Here is a 20,885-nt window from a genome sequence, read left to right on the forward strand (position 1 = left end):
GCTCATTTATTACTTCAAACCGCTGCCATTACACTATTTGACGCCATTATTCCACTGAATAGGCGACCCAACTTCTCCATTCGTTTTTACTTGCCAACTTTCAGAATTTTCACAGCGTCATGGGAAATTTGAACTGCTCGACACACCCAGTGCATATTTCAATCAGTTACAACGCGATAAATTACGAATGGCGCGCGTATCCCGCTTGGACCAACAGCGATTTATTAGCCATCTATTTTTCATGCTACGGATAAACGCCACTCTCATTATCCCAACGACGGATTACACTCGATAAATTTTTTTATCCATGAATCCAACAAAATCGCCTATCGAGAAATCCCATTAAGAACCATTAAATTTTGCGAGAAAAAACCATAGAAATTTCAATAGCCATCTTATCGCCTACAATAGAAAAAAATGCTTCTTTTGCAGAAAAAATAATTATTTATTAATACAAATATTAAAATATACTACAATTGACGCACAAACTAAATTTTAATTTATAATCACCACGATTCAAGCAGGCTTTTAGCGTCCATTATAATTTATAATTACGAGAAACATTTTCATATTATCGGTATATGCATGAAAAATTTATGTCGTGATTGTTATTCATAACTCCATTAAAAGTTGCTAATATGGAGCAATAAGTCATCGAGATAACGATTGCGCCAACTATATAGTTGAAGATCTTGACGCTTGCATGGTTTTCATTAAGATTCATAAGGGAGCTTTTAAGCGCTTGACTATAATATGTAAAACGTTTGTTTGGTAAGAGGAATCGATTGTTGGATATGAGAGGAGGATATGAGAGATATCGAAACGCGAGTAATGTGAAGGTGAGTGAAACTGGGAAACCCCTGTTGCAGGAAATTTGTTCGTGATAGCGGCGATCCTGTTGGAACGGAATTTGCAATCAGTGGCAAATTACTTAATCGTGAGCCTGGCCGTAGCCGACCTTATGGTCGCCTGCCTTGTCATGCCCCTTGGAGCTGTTTATGAGGTACGTAATTTGCCAAGTACATTAAGCGCCACGAATCACAAGCTCCCATAATTCCGTGAATTTTCCATTGGCACTTTTCAGTAATTGCAAAGGCTCGACGTCGCGCGATATCCCAAACGAGCGTTTTGCTTTTGCAGAAACCAAGAGTCCTCCGATGGATCACTACCAGCACCCAGTTCATTTAACGAGTTCCTGCCCGATCCTAACTCCCCTCCTGCATCTCCGCTTCCACCCCACACCTCTCACTCTTTCTCTCTCATCAAATGAACCCTTTGGCCGAGTTTCCATGGAGCACGTCAGCTTCAAACCTTTCGCCAACGTGTGCCTGAATATGTTAATCAGCTCTGCTTTGATAACAGTCGGCGAAAACTTTTCCTTTTCCTTCCCATCAATTGGGAGTATTTATCAGCGCTCTTAAGGCTGGAAAAGAAATAAAACATAAACCAGAGGGGAAAAACAGAGGGTAAAGAGAATTTATTCCTTGTCGAACTCCAAAGGAATCGACGTAATTTCGAGGATATCCGTATACGTATTTTTCAATTTTGGGAGATTGCTCTTGTGAAACTTTATTTTTTTTCCTTCAGAATTCGAAATGAGAGGTTGTTTCCAAACATAGTATAGAAATGCTAATTAATCCACGCGGGAAATTTAACATGAATTAAGCGAAGGCTTCGGCTCGTTAATGGCTAATTAATCTTGTAGAGCTTCGACCTTTCAATTACTTCACGGTTTTTCACGTTCAAATGCTTTTTGTCCAAGTTTCAATATAAGCCCGGTGAGTTTTATATGCATGGTCATTGATCGTTGCAAATACAAACGGCATAATATAAAATTGTGGAAAGTAGTAGGACAAACTGAATTGGGGACGAATTTAATTTGGCACGATGCGACTGTGTGGCGTATATTAATGCGATTTATTAATTGATTTGAAAGGCTCGTTTACAGTCATTACCATCGTTGAATCAGCTGTGCTGCACAAAGTATTGTATGTTCTAAATAACATTACAAATTTGCGTAATAAATGGTTGATCTCTGCATTCAATATTATATTCCCATTGATGTGACTCTACATTAATGCATAATATTGACATTTGCTTCGCGTACAGCTGTACCATTTCTCGACAATGTATCGCTAAACCGAATGCCATCGTGATTAATACACCAAACTCTTAGCTGTTAATCTTTGTAATAACAAAGAGTTACTCGTGTTGTGTTCAGTGCGATGAATGTAGAAACTGCAGCTAATGCGAGTAAGCTCTGAAATCTTAAATCTGATCGTTAATATTTATCATGAGAGATTTCTCTGGGAAATACCTTGCAAATTATAATTATTCAGAAATATATTACTAAGCTGGTCAGCTCGGTTGTATTCGTGATGCAAGACTTACAGAAATAATTCAAGTTTTTTTTTCTTTTTCTAATAAATATCTTGTGTAATTCGAAAATATACTAATGGATACATTTGAGGAATTATACAATTGGTGCAGTTTATAAATCAACCTGATGAATATTGTTTATCGTAATGCAAAGTAGTATGTATTTGCAATATAAATATTGTACAGTATAATTTGTAACTGCAATTGAAAATATTGAATGGATGATTCATATTTTAGTAAGCTATCTAGAAAACAGATAGATACAATTAATGGGATTTGTTTGGTACCCATGGAAGCTTCTGGTAAACAAAACGTGACAGAAATTACTTGCCTGTGAAATATGATATTTTCTTGACTAGTTGCGCGTCATTTTTACTGACAGATATTTAGTTAGACACGCGTAAATTAATGGAGCTGCGTGCACGTGAATAGTAGATATTACGCATGGACAGGAAAAATATAGGTATGCGCATACGAAGCTATTACAACTTTTCAAACTGCAACAATTTTTATGAATAACAACAACAGGCGGCAAAGAGTATGAAACAAAATGAATGAGAAAACAGAATTGAAGTATAGAAACTTATCGGAAAATGGAAAACCATAACTGCGTAAAAATACTCTTTTGCTCTTTTGACCTTTAGTTTGGAAAGCCGGGAAAGTTTCCATGGCAAATTTTCTTGTCGAACTTTGAGAAACCATTAAATTTCTAGTTTGCATTAAACAATCGTCATATTATACCTGTAAGCGTGAGACACGTCAGCATTAACGAGCATTAGAACAGAAATTTCGCGAATGCATAAAAGATTGGATCGAAATGCTTATATTATAATTTTATCTTGAAAGAGATTGAAACTTTCTTTGATTTTGAAGAAAATTGTAGAGTAACCGTATGACCCTACAAGTAAAAGTTTTTGTTGGTTTGGTCAGGTCAGATTTAAACGCAACATAGAAGTAACGAGGATGAATCGACGATGTTGGTTGCTCTTGTAGGATTTGCTTTTTGCAGGATTTTCGTTGATTCCCGCGAAGCCACTTTCTGGGATCAGCGCGATTATCGCTGATTCACGTGCGCCATGGTATATCGCACTACCGTAGACGCGTGTACATTCAACGATTTATTAATAAATCCACCCGGATGAACATTTTTAAACTCACTGAATCATGCAAAAAGACTATTTAAGAATCATTCAAACAGTCGAAGAAAAGAAGGGGGAAGAGGGAGAATATCACAAATAAAAAACAAATTAATAATTAATTTCTTATAAAAGTTTGTATCATTTTCCTATATTTCGTGCAAGTAAATACCAGCGGAAGTTGATGCTTGGTTTAGTCTTTTAAGTGGGCCTCTGCTCGAGCTGAATGCACAGAGCGTGCGCGTATATTTAGGAATGGTTTAATATGCTCGCTGCTATACGGGGAACTAATATTACAGCGGAAGAGATACGCTGTTTATCCTGATTTGAGAAGGACTCGCGTGAAATCCTCTCATATCAGAAACTATACAGGGTCTATGCTATTCCACGTACCATAACTTTTAATGATCATTGCTAACAGTTGGTCCTTCCGAAACTATGCAATGCAGCCTTCTTAAACACGTAAAGTGAGACATACACATAATTAGTAAGTAAATTTTTGAAAATCATCGTATAAAAAGTTTACAGGGTTACAGTTAAACATTACAATAGGCTACTAGATTCTGTAGGATTGAGCGGGGAATTGAAAGGATTTCGATAAATCTCGACAAGCTTCGACGACCATTTTTATTCAGCTTTAATCGATCTGGCCAGTGAAACGCATCTGGAGCGATTTAGATTGGACGATGATTTGCCGTTGGATATTCCCTTTACGAGAACGGCGTAACATCCCTATCAATAACCACTCGAGGAAGACCGCCGGTTTTTTTTGCATAATAAGCCGTCGCCGCTGAGGTCGTTTCATCGGAAATGACGCGTGCCACTAGAGAGAAAAGCCGAGCCAATAATTCCACCAAGTTCCTTTTATCCTCGCAATATCGAGCCAGAGATAGCGCGATAACAATGGCGAAGGAAACAATGAATCGCTAAGACTTGTCTTCCATTGTTCAAATTAACGTGCATCATTGCAATATAATATCTTATCTTAAAAATAATCTCTCACAGCAAAACATGTTCGGTGAAAACATTAAAGTAACCTGCGAGTAAAAATCTCCTCCATCCAATTTAAAACAAAAAAATATTTTTAAATGCATATGAGAATAATCGTTTACCATTATTAACGTAGTACCTGTACCCTCTCAACCATCTGACTGAATAAATTATTTAATCTATAAGGCAACGGTATCCGAATATATCTAAACGAAGAAACGTGTAACGCTTTTTTACACTCAGACTTTTATTTTCCTTGTACAAATTGTCTTGAGGGATAAATTAATATTTTCATTAGCTTAATGCTTTGACGAGAGCGCCGGGAAAATTAAACGGGGAGCCAAAGATACTTGACACGGTAAACCAATTTAGTTTTACTTGCGGTGGATGACCTATGCTACGTGTCCTTTGGGAAGGAATTTATGGTATAATTTTGTTGCCCAACTTTTAGTACCTATATCAACCTGCGTGTACACATAGACGACGCGAGAGTCGTCTATTATTAATGTTGACAGTTTTGTTTTCTTCAGAAGAAATGCTAAAAATTTCCCTTATTTTTACCGTATGTTAGAGACACTTGAGAGAATTTCATTATCATATCAGCTAATTAAACGAATTGCGGAAGGAAAATTAGCAACATGGATATTAGCGTAGGCCTCGACGACTAGGTTTGTTTGGTCCTAGCTTGTAATCTTTGTTTGGAAAGGTCCAAAGTCTCAAGGAGCAAGTCTCGTGCTTTTGCATTCTGACCCGGTCCCTCACCAACGTCCCACCGTTTCTCGGATAGTTTGCCCTTCAATGTAGACGTCGGAGCTAAAACGCGCCGAGGGCTTAACGCGTCACGGTGAAACTTGCTGTACGCGCAGTTATCGTCCTCGGGTTAAAACTTGCCGAAGAGACTGTAAGCTCCACCGAAACTTCACGAGACTCGCCTGTCGATCCGATAAATCCGCCCTGTGTAACACGAACCTTTGCACGCTTATCTCGCAGAAATTTATCGACAAATCATTTTCCACTATAAGACCTGTTAACCTTTCGATTCGTGTTTACTCATTCGCCTGATTTCACCGATTGTTAAGTGATTTTCCAAAACTTTCCTTTCCACGGAAATTCTGGACAACGCACTAATAAAACTATTACTATATATATATATATATATGTGTGTGTGTGAAAATTTTGTTCCGAGAGAATTTTGGTGAAAGTCGATGGAGGTGCATGTAACATTCAGTGGATTAAGAGTGTAACTATAAGTCGAGCTTAAAGTTGAAGAGGATAGTATGAGAAGTTTTGATGCTTTATGGAGTAGCTGGCGGTTAAAGTCTTTTTTCACGCGTTTTGTACGTCTGAGTTGCTGAGTCCTGGAACTCTCTTAAGGGACTAAAAACTCTCACTTTGCCGAAGAGTTCCTGTTTGGGAGACTTGGGGCACGTAAACTATTTTCAGAAACCAACTCTTTAACGAAGAGAGAGAAGGTGGATGTGGGGAAGGGTGGGAGGGGGGGGGGGGGTAGAAAGAGGGACTCTGTATACTATTACAGAACGCCGTTGTCCTTAAAGGTGCAGTTCTTTAAATCCATCCATTGTTGAGAGAAACTTTGGCGTTTTTGGTTTACTTACCTGAAAGAAATTAGAATTATTATCTAGCACAAAGCTTATGGTGAAATCATGTATTTGGAATCGGACAATGCGTTGAAAAAACATGCTTGAAAAACATTGGATTTCTTTTACGTGACCCGTCATCCTGTTTCGCTTGACTAGAGCAGTTTTTACGCCGTACGGTTAGGGTATACGATATAAATCCATCTGAAAATTTTTGAACGATGGAGAAATCCAGCCAGACAAGTAATCGTATTATGATTTAACCGAGCCTCTACTCTTGGCCATTGATAAAAGGCGATAAAATTTTATTTTTTCCGAAGCCACGATTTATCGTGTCAGACGATAAATTTTCGTAGCCTAGAAAAGGTAGGATATTTCATTTAAAAAGCAACACAAATAAATTGAAAAGTTTTACGTGAAAGTATACTTTGCAAAGTTAAATAAAACTCTCCAATGCTCACATAATTACACCTATTTTGTATTAGTTAATTTCCTGTTCCATTTTATCTCAATTTTCTGCCGAAACATTCTTCGTTAAGCATTATATAAAACACACAGCAGGATTTAAGTGAAGAAATAAAGTGGATGAAGGAACGAGAGATTGATTTTACAACCAAAACATTTGAGCAAACGTTCCTATTTTTTATTTCAGTCATATTATCGAGAGACGTATATATGTTGCGTAATCAATGTTGTTACATCATTACTATGAACCACTATTAGTTATCTGACTTACCAATACCGTCGTTCTATTGTCTACATCGTAGATCTGTTAAATCCAATTATATGCCTCATTGAAAAAGAAAGAATAAAGACATAGATTTCTGGAAAGTATTTAGAGATTAGTTAGAGATGCTGTGTACTTGTGGCGCAAAGTATAAGATTTATGGACTCCTGTTAAAAACGTCTTGAACAGTGGCCGGAAGCTCTTAGTCGGTCGCGCTTCTGCCAGAGTCAGCCAAGCACCTTTTCAATGTTCCGAAAAAGCGACGAGCTTTTAAATCATTACACCGCGAGCACCGCCAGCTTTTCCACACTTTACGTATGAAATATTCGCTACCATTAAAAGTCGCCTATTTACATTTTTAGATTAATATTCATTCTTTCCTTTCTTCTGTCAGAATCAGCCTTTCACATAAATATTGACGATTATAGAATATTTTATTCCATAGGACGACTTTCCGTTAACTCCATTCTTATATCCAGCATTTTTCGATTAAGAAGAGAAGGTCAATTTTCATCATTTCCTTTCGAGCGCCAGGCTCTGGAGATTCGACCGAGAGAAAAAAGTTCAAAGCGAGCTAACCGCCAGAGAAATATACTACATTTTTCACCTTGCATTTTTATCGGCACGTAATAATACGTATTCCAATATCCTTTGAGGGTTGGTTACTATCGAATTATTGGATAATTTGCATGCAAGTCAACATTTTTATTCTTCCACTGGGACTATTGCCCTTGGTATTCGACAGATTGCAACATTCTGTCACGAAACGAAATAAAAACTTTTGTTGGTTCATTCAATGAAGCAGTGCTGGTTTAGGTTGAGCTATCGATTTGCAGAAAAATTTTCTGTCCCGTTGAAATTCATTGCATTTCCTTGTATATTTCCACGAAAAGAGCCGGATATGAGGAAATATTTCGCGGGTGCCTATTCGAAGGAGGGCCGATTTGATTTATTTTTGCAATGTTGTATAATTCACTTTTAAGTGGCTTATGGCGGAGCCTTATGACGTGTAGCATCCTTCCGGCTGGAAAAAGCACGGCGTTTCGTCCCTGAGAGTGACAACTTTTACGTGGCTTACGGAGTAAGCCAAAGGGTCCGCAAAAAGTAAACGCCGGACGACTTATGACATAAGCCGTGGATGAAGTAAGTGCCAAAATGTGTGCACCGCGGGGAAATAAGTGGCGACTCGAGAAAAAAGTACGTTATTAGATCTTACACGATTTTTCCTCTCCGACTCTCACCAGTAAAGCTGACAAAATTTCCCATTTACTTCACCGAGAAATTTCGTCACGTCTTAACGTTAACACTGCCCTAATCAATCAACAAAATCACGTGAAAAAATATCTTCTTGGAGAAATGTTCACCATCCTAAGCTGAATAGTGCTTGTTACGAAAATTATGGAAGGAGAACGTCTATCGAAGAAGAGCGGGGCAGATGAGTCCTTTCGATTTGCATTTTGACAGAGCCATTATTTATATAGGGTGCTATTAAATAAGAGTAGGGAGAGAGAAGGGTTGCCCAAGGGAGAGTAGAACGATGCGATGTTTTCTGCTTACGAACTTTAGGGATTCTGTCTTTTTCTAGTGAAAGCACTCCGGATGCCTTTCAAGGCCTAACCTCTCCCTCTCGAGTCACCTCTCTTTGTTTTCCCTCCTGATGAGACTCATAATTCTACCACCTCGCCCTGTGTGTCGTACGATGCTAATGTCAAGAGGGGTTTCAACCTCCATATGTTACCCAGGAAAAAACATGACGAACCCTGACTAATTTCTGCCAGCTTCTGGCCGTTGCAGTTCAGCGCCTGGAACAAGAATCCATTTATTTTCACCCTTCCTGCATCAAACGTGATAAAACGTTGATACGGGAGACCTTTCAGTGATATCACAGTAAGGGAGCCACTAGACGGAGCTCCTTTGCTATTAAAATCGTCTGGAATTTTCGTTAAAAAAGATCTATATTTTGGCAACTTAACGATGAAGAATGCTTGTTGTGCTTCTTTGTTAATTTTTCCTAGATAATAATTCGTCACTCTGCGAACGTGAAACTTGCGACAAACGAGCGAAGAAAAACCTGACGGCTCACGGAGGAAAAATGCTGATGACCTGCTGTAGGAATTCTCTCTCTCTTGACCGTCCATAAAAAATGGAGCGAGCAGTGAGTTTATTAGTTCCGGTGAAACAGCCTGGACCATGCGTGTGTATGCTCGAGGAATTTCCAGGGAAGCAATTTCAGCGAAGTTAGCCGAGCTCGCACGAGAGTTTTCCCTTCCGAGTTTTCCACGTGTTTCGCCCTGTCGACGAGTCTCATAATTCTAACCTTTCGCATTTTCGGTATCTAATGCCTTCGAGGCTTTGCCTATTGGCCATATGTTACCAGATGGCTTACAAGGGTCGCTGAAGGATGAAGGATCGACCATTTTTCCACTTTTCCACGAATGCGCGGAGAGCATAAGGGTTTAAGGCTGCCACCGTTACGACGCAGTTTATTGTTCATCATTTTCATCCGTTCATAATATTCGGATTTGCAGAAATAATTTTCAAGCATCCACAATTATTATATTTCCCAGTTTTCCACGATTACGCAAAGGAGAAATGGCTTCAGTCGTACTAGTATATATCCACGTTATTTTCTTATTGGCCCATTTCCAACGTAGCTTTTTATTATCTCGAGTATTCTAGGAGGGGTTATCCCTTCATTTTCGTCGCACCATTCGCTAGTACCTAGCGTCATCTCTTCTGTCAATACGATCACGAGAATTGGTACCGTTCCCCTCCAAATCTTATCTACTATTATTAAATTCGTCTATCGACAAATGCCTATAGCCAATCTGTCTTTTGTTATCCCAAGAAAACCCCGAGCACTCTATCTGCAATCATTTGGATTAATTATTATTATTATTTTACGATATACCCAGCGAGAAGTCTGACAGACGGATCAATTTTATTCTGGTAAAATCAACTTTCTAGTTATTTACTATGTTTCGGTTATTAAATTACGGACTATCAAGTGTAATAATTGATTTAATTAGCTGGAGAGAGTAATGGAGTATTGGAGGATTGAATAGTTAGTGCAATTTTAGAACAATAAGTTGGAGAGAATGAGTCTGATTGAGTATCTGGCCGATTAATTTTTCAACTGTTTTACTGAGAAAAATCAATTTAGGAGAGTTGAGTGACATTGAGAATCCAGGCGAATGAAGTTGGCAAAGACGCCGAAAACTTTAGTTTCACCAAGAGATTTACAAGTTTGCCTCGGCTGCTCCCTAAGGCCATGTGCCACTTAGATCTTCCAGAGACCGGGGGAGCAAGGAATAAATAATCTCTTTGCCACAGTCTAACGAACGTTCTCCCTGCTCTATTTATTCATATTCGGGTATTAGCCTTCCAAGCTACACACATTATCGCTGTTATCTTTCCAGCCATACTGATAATTACTGCATCAATCGACCTTTTGCTAAGGGCCCGCATAACACCCATTGTTTCAGACTACCCTATTTTGCTTTGAAGTTGACGAACGCTCCGCATACTTCACTCCAGCTTGTCTAATAGTTCTGCTTACTTTGATCTACCTGCTTAGACTTACGTTCCAAGGTTCAAGATGGACATTGAAAGCTCGAAATACTTCTATCCTTGACATTTTGCCTCCCTTCTTAAAGCATCCTACATCTCTCAATTCACTGCCTTCCGAAAAAACATCATTCAGGATTAATTCAAAAGAACTTGACGTTACCTCGACACGGCTACATCATTTTTCGGATGGTTTTATGTTCTCCAGATAAAGTTCTCGCCAGAAAGAACCGTGGGATTTTCGACGATATTAACGACTGTCAAATGAATACCTTGGTAATTAGCGAAGTGTCAGTAGTAAAGGTAGGAAATGACGTTGGCAGGAAGAAATTTCGTCTTTCAATAATTCATCAGGATCATTCATCAAATTTTAAGGGAAGGACTCGGGGTTTTTTGAACGAGAGTCTCTTGGCATCGGGAAAGCGTCGAGTCACCCTGAACACCGGTAAATATGGCGGCTAGGATCTCTCGGTTTATCGCTTCGTTAAGTTAGCATTGTGAAAAGGAGTGACTAAAGTTTTCCTGCCAGCTATACCAGAGATGAGTATCTCTTTGTATTTCATACGGATACGTAGACACGTTTTATGCAGTCGACTGGAAATTTAATGCGATACTCGACTGCTTTCTGATATTCCTACGTAGGAAATTTTCCACCAGATTTCAGCAGTGCGCCTTGAAAAGCCAACGCGAAAAACTGCAGTAATGTACTTTTCCTCTCTCTTTTTTGCAGTAAAAAGCTGGGTATTTAAAACAGGATCTTAAGTATACTAATTTGATCGAGATAAAGGCGTTAACTCCCGTCGAGTTTGAAAACTTTGTTGATCAAGGATTCATGGGCAATTGAGTTGTATCGAGTTTGGCGGATAACTGAAGCGCGCTTAGCAATATAAAGCATCAATCTTTGCCCATTCGCGAAGCACAACCTGTCAGACAGATATCGTATCTCTCTTTCTCACGTCGTAACGGAACTTGCATCGGCCTGAGTCTCTTTTTCTCGCCCACTTTTATCCTCAAAATGACCTGAAAAAGTTTTTCCATTTGCTTCGATAAATCGGCTAATGTTCGTCCTTAATTTTTCATACTCCATTCACGTGGCTCGTATTTTAGAATTAGCATTCGAGAACTCAAGGCATGAGTAAAATACACGTTTGGCCAATATTAAAATTGATGCTCTCGTAAGGAGGAATCGATAATCGGTTTTTATCGAATTCCGCTTTGTCAAGTTATTGAGCAAAGCCTAAAAATTGATGAAAACTGGTTTGCCAAGCCTTTCCACCGGCTACTTTCTCTTTCGCAAGAAAAACTCAGTTTATGGTTAGAAGCTGATATTTTTATGAGATTTTGATAATTTTATAGGTAAATGCTCGTGATTTACTCATTTTACACTATAATTCCTAAGTTTAAATTTATCAAGATCCATTTCTGGTGGGCTTCGACCGTTTTGAAATTTTCTTGTTGGTGAAAGGTTATCCGACAGCGACTCGCTTTACGGTCCATCACTGTCAGGACATCTGACGAGTCTGTCAGTTGTCCTTTCATTCCGTGCGAGGTAAGGCCAATGAAGCTATTACGAGAAAATCCTATCTGACTGCTAAAGATTACGAAAGATATAAGAAAAGAGGAACGAATCGTATGGTTCGTAAAACTTACGCGAAACTCAAACAATTTCTTTTGGTAAGAATTCCTGTTTATATCGGTGAAACAAAGCCCTGAGCAAACTTTGGTAAAAAGCATACTATTCCTTTCGGCAATGATTTGTTTATACGACAGGGAAGAGAATTCTGAGAAAAATATTTCTCTACTTTGACAAAGAATTCACTCGGTTTTGCTTTCCGACGATAAAGAGTCAAACTGTTGTTTACTCTCGTATCTAATTTGACAAATGTTCGAATAGGTAAAGATCGGATAACGTTGAAGGATTACGTAAGACCGAAAGATAACATTGTCCGATAGGAAGTGGCAATACCCTCGGAGGAAAATGACAGTGATTCAAGTTTAACAAAACTAATATTAGAAGTTAGAGTTTCCACACTACATAATTAAACGCCGCCGGGACATACGCACGATAACGATATATGGCTTTACAACCCTCGAATTCTAACACCAGTAGGTCGAGTCAACGATTCGTCAGACCGCTACACACTGCTAATATCGCGATCCAGAGGCACAATATCCTAATCTTGGAACTCAAACTTCTCGTTACCAAAGTAAATTAGAAGAAGCTGCAAGTGGATAGGATGGACAATTTTTGACCAACAGGTTTAGCAAATGAAAAACTGTCAGTATTGTATATTCTATGCTGGAACTGAAGAAAGAACGTTTGAGCGATAGTGCTTCGTGTCCTATAAAAGCACTCGATCATTTCGTAAAAGGCAAAAACTTAATCTGGGAGCATCAGATAAAACTAAAAGCCCCCGGTTGGGGAAGTAGCGATTTTGTTGGATGAATAATTCGGAGAATGGATTCTTGGTTTTCGGCCGAATCCAAATAGTCTCAGCAATATTTGATTCGGAAAAGTCAAACAGTGTAGTTTATGGTATTTGGAATTCGGACGTTTCCCGTGCTTATCAGAGTGTTAAAAATCGCGTATAGTTTCGTTGGTGGGATCCACGTGGATGGAAACGGGGACGAGGTCGAAAGGGAAAACTGGTTCGATGGTGTGGGTAAGTCGGAAGGTGATATGGCAAGGAAGAAAGGGGAGAATGGTAGGGGTAGAAAATAGTGAGAGTGATGTTGATAAGTGTTGAGAGCGGAGAATGTGTAGGCGTAAACTGATGGATGCCTGCTTGAAAGTCCATCGGTAGTATTGGAGTCTACTTCGGAGTGCCAATCGACTTTCTTGCTCACCCAACCTGCCTGTCCTCTTTACTACTTTTCCTTCTGCTCTCCTCCACCCCCCCCCCCCCAACCCCCCACCTCCACGTATCCTAGATCCTCTTAAACGCCTCGACGACAATGTTTTTCGATCGAGTGTCTTGCCAATCTATGTAGACTCCTCGCCATTTCTTGCCAGTTGTCTTATTATTTTTGTATTCATCTGTTTAATGGACCAGACATCCTTCTGTCCTGAATATATATACCCCGATATTATATATACCTCACTTGACTCTTAACCATCATCGGTCGTTGCACTCTGCAAATATTGCAATACAGTTGACAATGTTTATTTTTGTCCAAATAAAATTATTTCCGGTTAATCTGCGGTGTAGGCTTGTGGCGTTTCTCCGAACTAATTGAAAATTGAATGCGCGAAATCTTGTTGCATCTTCAGGGGAGAATGGAAATTGGAAATTGCCATTTGAAACAGGGCAATCCTCTCGCGTTCAGTGCTCGCCCAAGGCTCGAAGAGATACACGTATATATCTGGATGGTACGATACTTCAGCTACGAGACACAACTTCCACAGTGACTAACTTCGTTAAAGTCTTATTCCACTGTGTACTGATTGCTGCAAGTCCCACTACCAACTCGGCTCATTAGAGACTGCTTTGTATACGCTGCAGATTTGCCATTCCTACCGTACGAATCTAAGTGTGCAATCCTTAAACTATTTTATTTTGTTTAGATTTATTTGTACGTAACTTATCTATATACCAATACTTCTCGATTCATTCATGGCCTTACAAATGCTTCGCGATATTCCATCTTTCCGATCAATTAATGTTATTGTGTATGGAAAAGCCTTGATTTCCAACGTACTGTTATTGCGTACAATAGAATAAGATTTTGTCAATACTCCGCTTTCCACTTGCAAAATGAAGTAATTGATGACACTGGAAATTGTAATGTGTGGCGAGTTCTATGCGATCATATATACTGCGCACATACATACAAACACAGAGACATAGACATAGGAGAATAAAGGGGCAGTTCGATGAATGTGACGATATCGTTTTGCAGCACTTAACGCCGTCAACACAATATTGTGACAGGTGCGCCATGCGCCAATCTCGCCAAGAGTCGATTCGTAAATCGAGTTGTCAGGGAAACAATTGAAATCGCATATCAAGGAAAATCACTTCAACTATTTCCACCATTCAATCAGACTTATTTCCTACAAATACTCGAGAAGCAACTTATTTTTATAAAAATAAACTCAATTTACAGTGATAATTTTAACCATGTCATAATCAACATAGAAAACAAAAACAACGATAAAATAAATCCAGTTAAAAATAATTTGAATCCCTTTGATAGGTAGCGTCAACGCTTTCTCTAAATGTTTATATATTTTTGCCTCGTTGGATTTTATTCCAACTTACCAATAATTTCACACGAGAAGCTTGTTACTGACATTCAATTTAAGCACGCGGAATTAATCTAGCCAGCACGATTATTCTCGCAATATTCTCTCCCGTTCATTCACAGCTTGTTGCTTTTCGATAAATTATCGTTGAAATTTATTTGGCTAAATTTATTTATCGCCAGAAACAAAAGTATCGGGTGATTTATTACCAGACGCTTACCTCGAGGGTGGGTAAAACTGCAGGCTGCTGTATGTGCCTGAAGTCTATCGTAACTCGGAATGTCAGGATTACAAGGAACGATAAGTAAAATAATTCGTGCATTAAAGCCACTCGGCAAAATTGGCAAATGCGCGCAGTCGAGCTCGGGCACATAAAATATGAAAGCTCAAGAGGTAAAATCTATTAGTAAAAAAACATAGCACAAAAACGTTGAGCCAAATGGAGTAAAAAAGAATTTAAAAGAAAAGTTGGGTGAATAGCAGAGCTCTTAGAAGCATTGAATTAAAAGGCTGATTGAGGTGCTTAGGGAAATTGGAAAATTAATTTTCTTCTCTAGAAAAAAAGTTCTATATTTAATTATTTCTAATAAAAAGTCGAGGGAAAATGTTCGATAGATATAACGACAAAGAGAATAAAAGATGTTCCTGATAATCAGTGAGAAAAAGAATTAAAAAGTTGAGTGAACAATGTTAATATTAGAGATCTGATCGAGGGAGGGGGGAGTCTCTGGACGTTATCTTACGAATGACGAGCTAAAGGGGGTGAGGAGTGGGTGGACGTCGGTAGCCCGTTTGACCGTACATACCTTTGGGCTGAGCAAATTAATACGTGCCAGTAAGCGTAAACTCCATCGGTATTTAACTCCTCGCTACCCTCGCGTTGACGTAATAACGTAGGTACGCATAAATCACAGCCCTCGTTAATGTAATTAAGAGCACTCAGCGTTTTCCCTACCAAATTGCATTCCCATTAATTCTTGATTATATTCAGTGTAATATTTAACCATGGCTCATTGCATACCATGCAACCGGTTGAAGAAAATATTCGATAATGATTGCCCGTACGAAAGGCGTTAATCTGATTTGGCTTATTATCATTATCCTATCTCGCAAACAGGAGCAATCGGAAATAAAAAAATTAGAATCAATGCTATTTATGAAAATAAATTTGCTAAATTTTTAAAATTAATATTGACTTGGAAACAAGCTTTGAGCTTCCGCTAAAGTTACGGTTGTGCGTTAAAGCAAACTTGACATATTTAGCTTGTGATGTCTCGATGTATACAGGCAATTGACGTCAACTGTTAAGCAGATTCCTAAGATCAATATAATCAAGTATGTTGCAGAGCCGTTTAGCATTCTAAAATTAGTTTGATGATCGGGAAAAATGATTAGACTGCGATGAGTTTTGGTTTTGATCGGTGCATCGCGGAGTTGGAAATTGACGTTTGGCGGAAAGCGTCTCGATTTAATCTGGCATTGAAGGGTTCTTGAACAGCGTTAGACATTACCGAAGACGCACTTGGAATCACGTGTCCATGACACCATTGATCCGAGAGGCCTGCATGTAACTAGCATAGAGAGTGATATGGCCTGAGAGAGATAGCGAGAGATTGTGTGCAAGCGTTTGCGTGTGTGAGGGAAGGAGACAGACCAGTGGATGATGGATAATTCTGTTTATTGCAGATAAACTCACGCTGGTCGCTGGGTCCGGAACTATGCGACATGTGGACCAGCAGCGATGTCCTCTGCTGCACGGCCTCGATATTGCATCTGGTGGCCATCGCGGTCGACAGATATTGGGCTGTCACCGATCTCAATTATATACAGGTTAATCAGCCTTCTTAATCTAACAAAAATTCTCAGGAAAATCATTCTCGCTTCCTAAACCGCTCCAACTAATATTTAATTATTCCTCTCGACTTAGATGAGACCGTAATGTAATTTTATTGGGTTTCCACAGACAACATTTTTCTTATGGATTCTGCCTAAATAAACATATTTTCGTATAAGAATACTGACCAATCATAATTATATGTCAACGACTATATATATTGGAGGGTCATGGCAGCTCGAAAAAATCTTGCAAATTATTTATCCGGGCAAACAGCCCCTCCCATACGTTACTTAAGCCGAATGGAAACAACTTTATACCGTGATCGATTTTATTAAAATATTTCTATTCCAATATGTCGAGGACAGTGCCAAACCTATCTACGACGAAAATTTAATCTCCTATACGCTTTTCTAGCGGCCTTCGATCGCGTGCAACGTTTGTAATATTCTTTTGTTTCTCCGCTGCGCAATTTTTAATTTTTCCCATTCACGTGCTTACCGCAATTTAGTTTTGCTTTACTCTCAAATTTATCGAATTTGATGGGTGTCATGCAGAATTCTAGATCGGCTTTCATTAATCCGTATGCTTTTATTAAAAACAAATCATTTTTGCATATAAAATGTTGTTAAACGGCCCTTTTTCTGCTCGATTGTAGCAGGCGCTTCGATAATTTTGCTAGTATACGCTATTCTTCAAAAAAACTCCTGTCATTCTGCGTCCTTGTTTCGGATTGGCAAATTAGAGTTGGCAAGGCACTCTCGCAGAGCAGCTAAACTCTAAAAGCTACCAAGAGCGTTGCTTCAATGAATTTTTCCACCCTTTCCCTTGCATATTTTCTCGTTAAAATTGTGCAAAATTTCAGGCAAAGCACCCTAATTTTTTAAAGAAGCGCTGCACATTCTATTTTTATTTCTGATATTACACACTCCTATTAAAATAAAATATATTTAGACCAACTACCAATTTTATCTTATTTGTACTATTTAAAAATTTTTGGCAAACATGCATTTTTCGTCAAAATTAAGGAAAATTGATAATAGTAAAGAATATAAACTCTAAAATTAACAACTCTAAAACTCTCGAAAGGTTACATTTACGGTTGCATTTCATTAGCGAAGTTGGTAGGAGGCGGAGTTGGATTTAACGAAAGGAATCACGCATTAGCATTAACAAATACCAAAGGAAAATAGGAAGGACCAGCAGGATAATGGCATTCTATGTAACTTGAAACAATACATATTGTTGAAGTGCTTTAATTGGATGTTTGTGATTATATTAAGGGGGGAACCTGAATATACCAGAATTTGCGAACAATTAATATAAATCGACATTGTTCAGGAACGTACTCCGCCAACTGTTGTTTACTTAGCTCGATTGCTCTCGTTGTCTGTTGGCTTTACTCAGTTAGCTTTCTGATGCACGATCGCGCGTTTTAAAGTTTATAATCGGGCGAGTACCAGTTAGACTTTGTCTATACATTTGCATTGTCAGAGATAAAATTATACTCGTCGCATACAGCATCAGGTACTAGAGAGATCTGAATAGAACGCAGCCATTTAGTCCACTGTTCGCTCATGCACACGCTTACACACTACACAGTAGGATTGGAACGAGGTGTACTATCGGTGTCGTTGCAACGTTTCGATTCGATAGACAAGTTGCAATCATTCGTCTCTTAATTGCATTCATTCAATGGTCCTTTCTTTGAATCACACAAAAAAATTCACCTGAACATATTGAACTAATTCCAGCTTTAAATCTCACTTTCTACTTTTCTCTCCACCGTCACAATCATTTCACAAACGGTTCCGTAAAAATTGTCCTAAATATTGCCAGAATTCGACATTGTTTTATGTAGACGGTACGAGACGTAACTGATAAAAAAAAAATATTTCAATTACTGAATAAAATAATATTCCATACGGATGAATTCAATATCAGAGATTTCTGGTGCTGTTAGCTTCGAGTTTTTTTGTTACGAATTCTGTTTGAGTGATTTGGAAAAATCCAATACATTTGTACCGATTGGACGATTATGTCAAAGTAGCTGCTTGAAATTTAATAAAAAGTGGAAGAGGGAGCAATGAAGAATAGAGAGAAAGAGCTAATGTTGAATGCAGGAAAGGATTTTTACTTTTAGGCGAGGAACCCAAGGAGGATCGGTATCCTGATCGTGGCTGTGTGGGTGGTGTCATTGGGAATCTCACTGGCGCCACAACTCGGCTGGAAGGATCCTGGTTATTTGGATCGGATAGCAGAGGGTACATGCCTTATATCGCAAGACTTCGCATATCAGGTTAGTATTCATCCCTTTTTCTCGCTCACTTTATCATACAGAATATATTAAATCCGACATAGGACCAATTTTATTTTCATTTAATTTTATTGAAGTTATTATTCCTCTCACATCTATGTAATACCCTACGCCCTTTCTACTTATATCGACTAGGATATTTTAAGTCAAGCATGACTTTAATTACAATTCACTTGCTGACTTTGAAATTTCCGAACTTATCAACATTCGTTCCATCCCAATTTCTTAATGATTACCACGGATCGATGGAAAATACTTAAGATATTAATTTAGGGTGGTTACCTATCGTGCCGGAATCTACCTATTCTACTATATAAGCCCTGGTGCTAACACAAAGTTATTTAATCAGTAGTCAGAAGAAGATTCGTACTCTCCGAGACAAAAGTTTCGTTGTAATTTAACTTTTTGAAAGAGGATCGATGTAAATTTAACAAGGAGTCAATTGGAAAGTTTTGCCCGAGAAGAATACAAATGAGAGTTATTGTTTTAACCTTTTGCTTTCACGCGATAATCTGGTAATCTTTCACAATTTACGAATTTATTAGCCGATCTCTGAGATTCGAGACAGGATGACCTGCTCATCGGACACCGAATCTCGCTTCGATCGATAAGAAATCACGAACCGAATTGGCAAGGATGATCGGTTGTGTTTATATTATGCTACAACCAACGAGCTAAGTGAGGAGGATGCGAATCGTTAAGAATGTATATGGTTTAAGGAGTACTAAGTGAAAGGAGAAGCTGTCGAAGCAAGCAAAACAAACATCCTGCGAGCGTTGATGCTTAGGAAGGTAGAAAAGGAACTTGGTAGGGATTAGTCGAGGCTTCCATAATCCCAAGCATCGAATGTTGGCGTAGAGTGATCGAATTACCGCTACTCCGGCTGCCATGGGTGAAAGACCCTCTCCCACCCTTTTGCACCATCCCTTCCCCCTCTCATCTCGCCCACCCTCCCTCTGTGTCTCTCTTCTTCCTTTCTCCCTTTATCTCCCCGATCCGGGTTAGCGACTAACTGGAAGAGGAACGGAGCTAAATTGGATTTTTGTTTGATGTATTCGGAATCGAGTTTAGCTGCGAGCTCACTAGCAAATAGAGCTCTCGCGTCTTTCGATGGAAACTTCGAAGGAAAAAGCATAGATACTCGGATATGTGTAGGCAACTCTGCGCAAATGGATAAAGATCAAACTATCCAGTTTCGAAGTATCCATTTACATTTACCTTCGTTCGTACACGTATACTCTGATTGGCTCTCGTTAGTCTTCCGCTTCTCAATTGCCTATATTGCACTCTACACCTCCCCGACCCAATTGTTCTCCACAAAGAAACCATTCGCACTCCCATCCCTAAGCTTTTGCCTTCATCAAACGGGATATATATATATATATATATATATGTTAGTCTACCAGAGAGTATTAGGCTTTATTTTCTTTAATATACTCTCAATGATTTAGTAAAGTAATTTTTATTTTGATTATAATATAATTGTCTTAGACTATATAGAAAATGATAAGAGAGTTTATTATCGTTATTTTTTTTTTCTTTGCCTCTGTTGTAGGTATTCGCCACCTGTTTCACATTTTACCTTCCACTTCTGGTGATTCTGGTACTGTATTGGAGGATATTCCAAGCTGCTAGAAAACGAATCCGGAAACGACCCGGCACAGTTGTACAGCCACCAAGGGAGAGGAGAGGAATTCTCAGGCTGGTCTCAAGGTTAATTTTACTTTCAAACAGTTGCGATTTGATAGTGAGCAAATTCCGATATGAAATATTTGTTTGCTGCATGAATTTGAGGATTGGACCTCACGTCTCATTTCCGTTTCCGTTTCCTCAATTTCTTTGAATAAAATTCCAAACAGGATATCCCGAATGCCAGTAAATTGAGTTCGATTGAATTCACGAGGTTTCGATCAAAGTTTGCGCCAGGCATAAGAAAACTTCTGAATGTCCGTGCAAGCTTAACTTTCTTTTCACTCTTTCGGTTTAAACTTTTCATCGAGCATCACACTCGCATAATAATCTATAGAACTTGAAAATTCACGTAGGAAACGCGATAAGCCATGAGTCTTTTGGAATTAAAATGGAAATGAA

The 20,885-nt window shown here is 38.8% G+C and overlaps 1 protein-coding gene across 3 annotated transcripts in view; it reads left to right on the plus strand.

Annotated features, from left to right (window-relative positions):
- LOC136776287 (5-hydroxytryptamine receptor-like) overlaps positions 1–20,885 on the plus strand; it is a 57,835-nt gene that overhangs the window by 27,556 nt on the left and 9,394 nt on the right. For all 3 annotated transcript variants that reach the window (XR_010823047.1, XR_010823046.1, XM_066731709.1), the window contains exons 3-6: positions 870–1,003; positions 16,330–16,473; positions 18,621–18,776; positions 20,350–20,507. Coding sequence is in view for 1 of the 3 variants with exons in the window: in XM_066731709.1 (XP_066587806.1) it covers positions 870–1,003; positions 16,330–16,473; positions 18,621–18,776; positions 20,350–20,507 (592 nt within the window). In the remaining 2 variants the exon portion in view is untranslated. The remainder of the gene's footprint in view (positions 1–869; positions 1,004–16,329; positions 16,474–18,620; positions 18,777–20,349; positions 20,508–20,885) is intronic.

Source organism: Prorops nasuta, unplaced genomic scaffold (assembly GCF_024137725.1).
Source record: "Prorops nasuta isolate Cenicafe-Biocafe unplaced genomic scaffold, Cenicafe_Pnas_1.2 PNAS00009, whole genome shotgun sequence".
Classification (NCBI taxonomy): domain Eukaryota; kingdom Metazoa; phylum Arthropoda; class Insecta; order Hymenoptera; family Bethylidae; genus Prorops; species Prorops nasuta.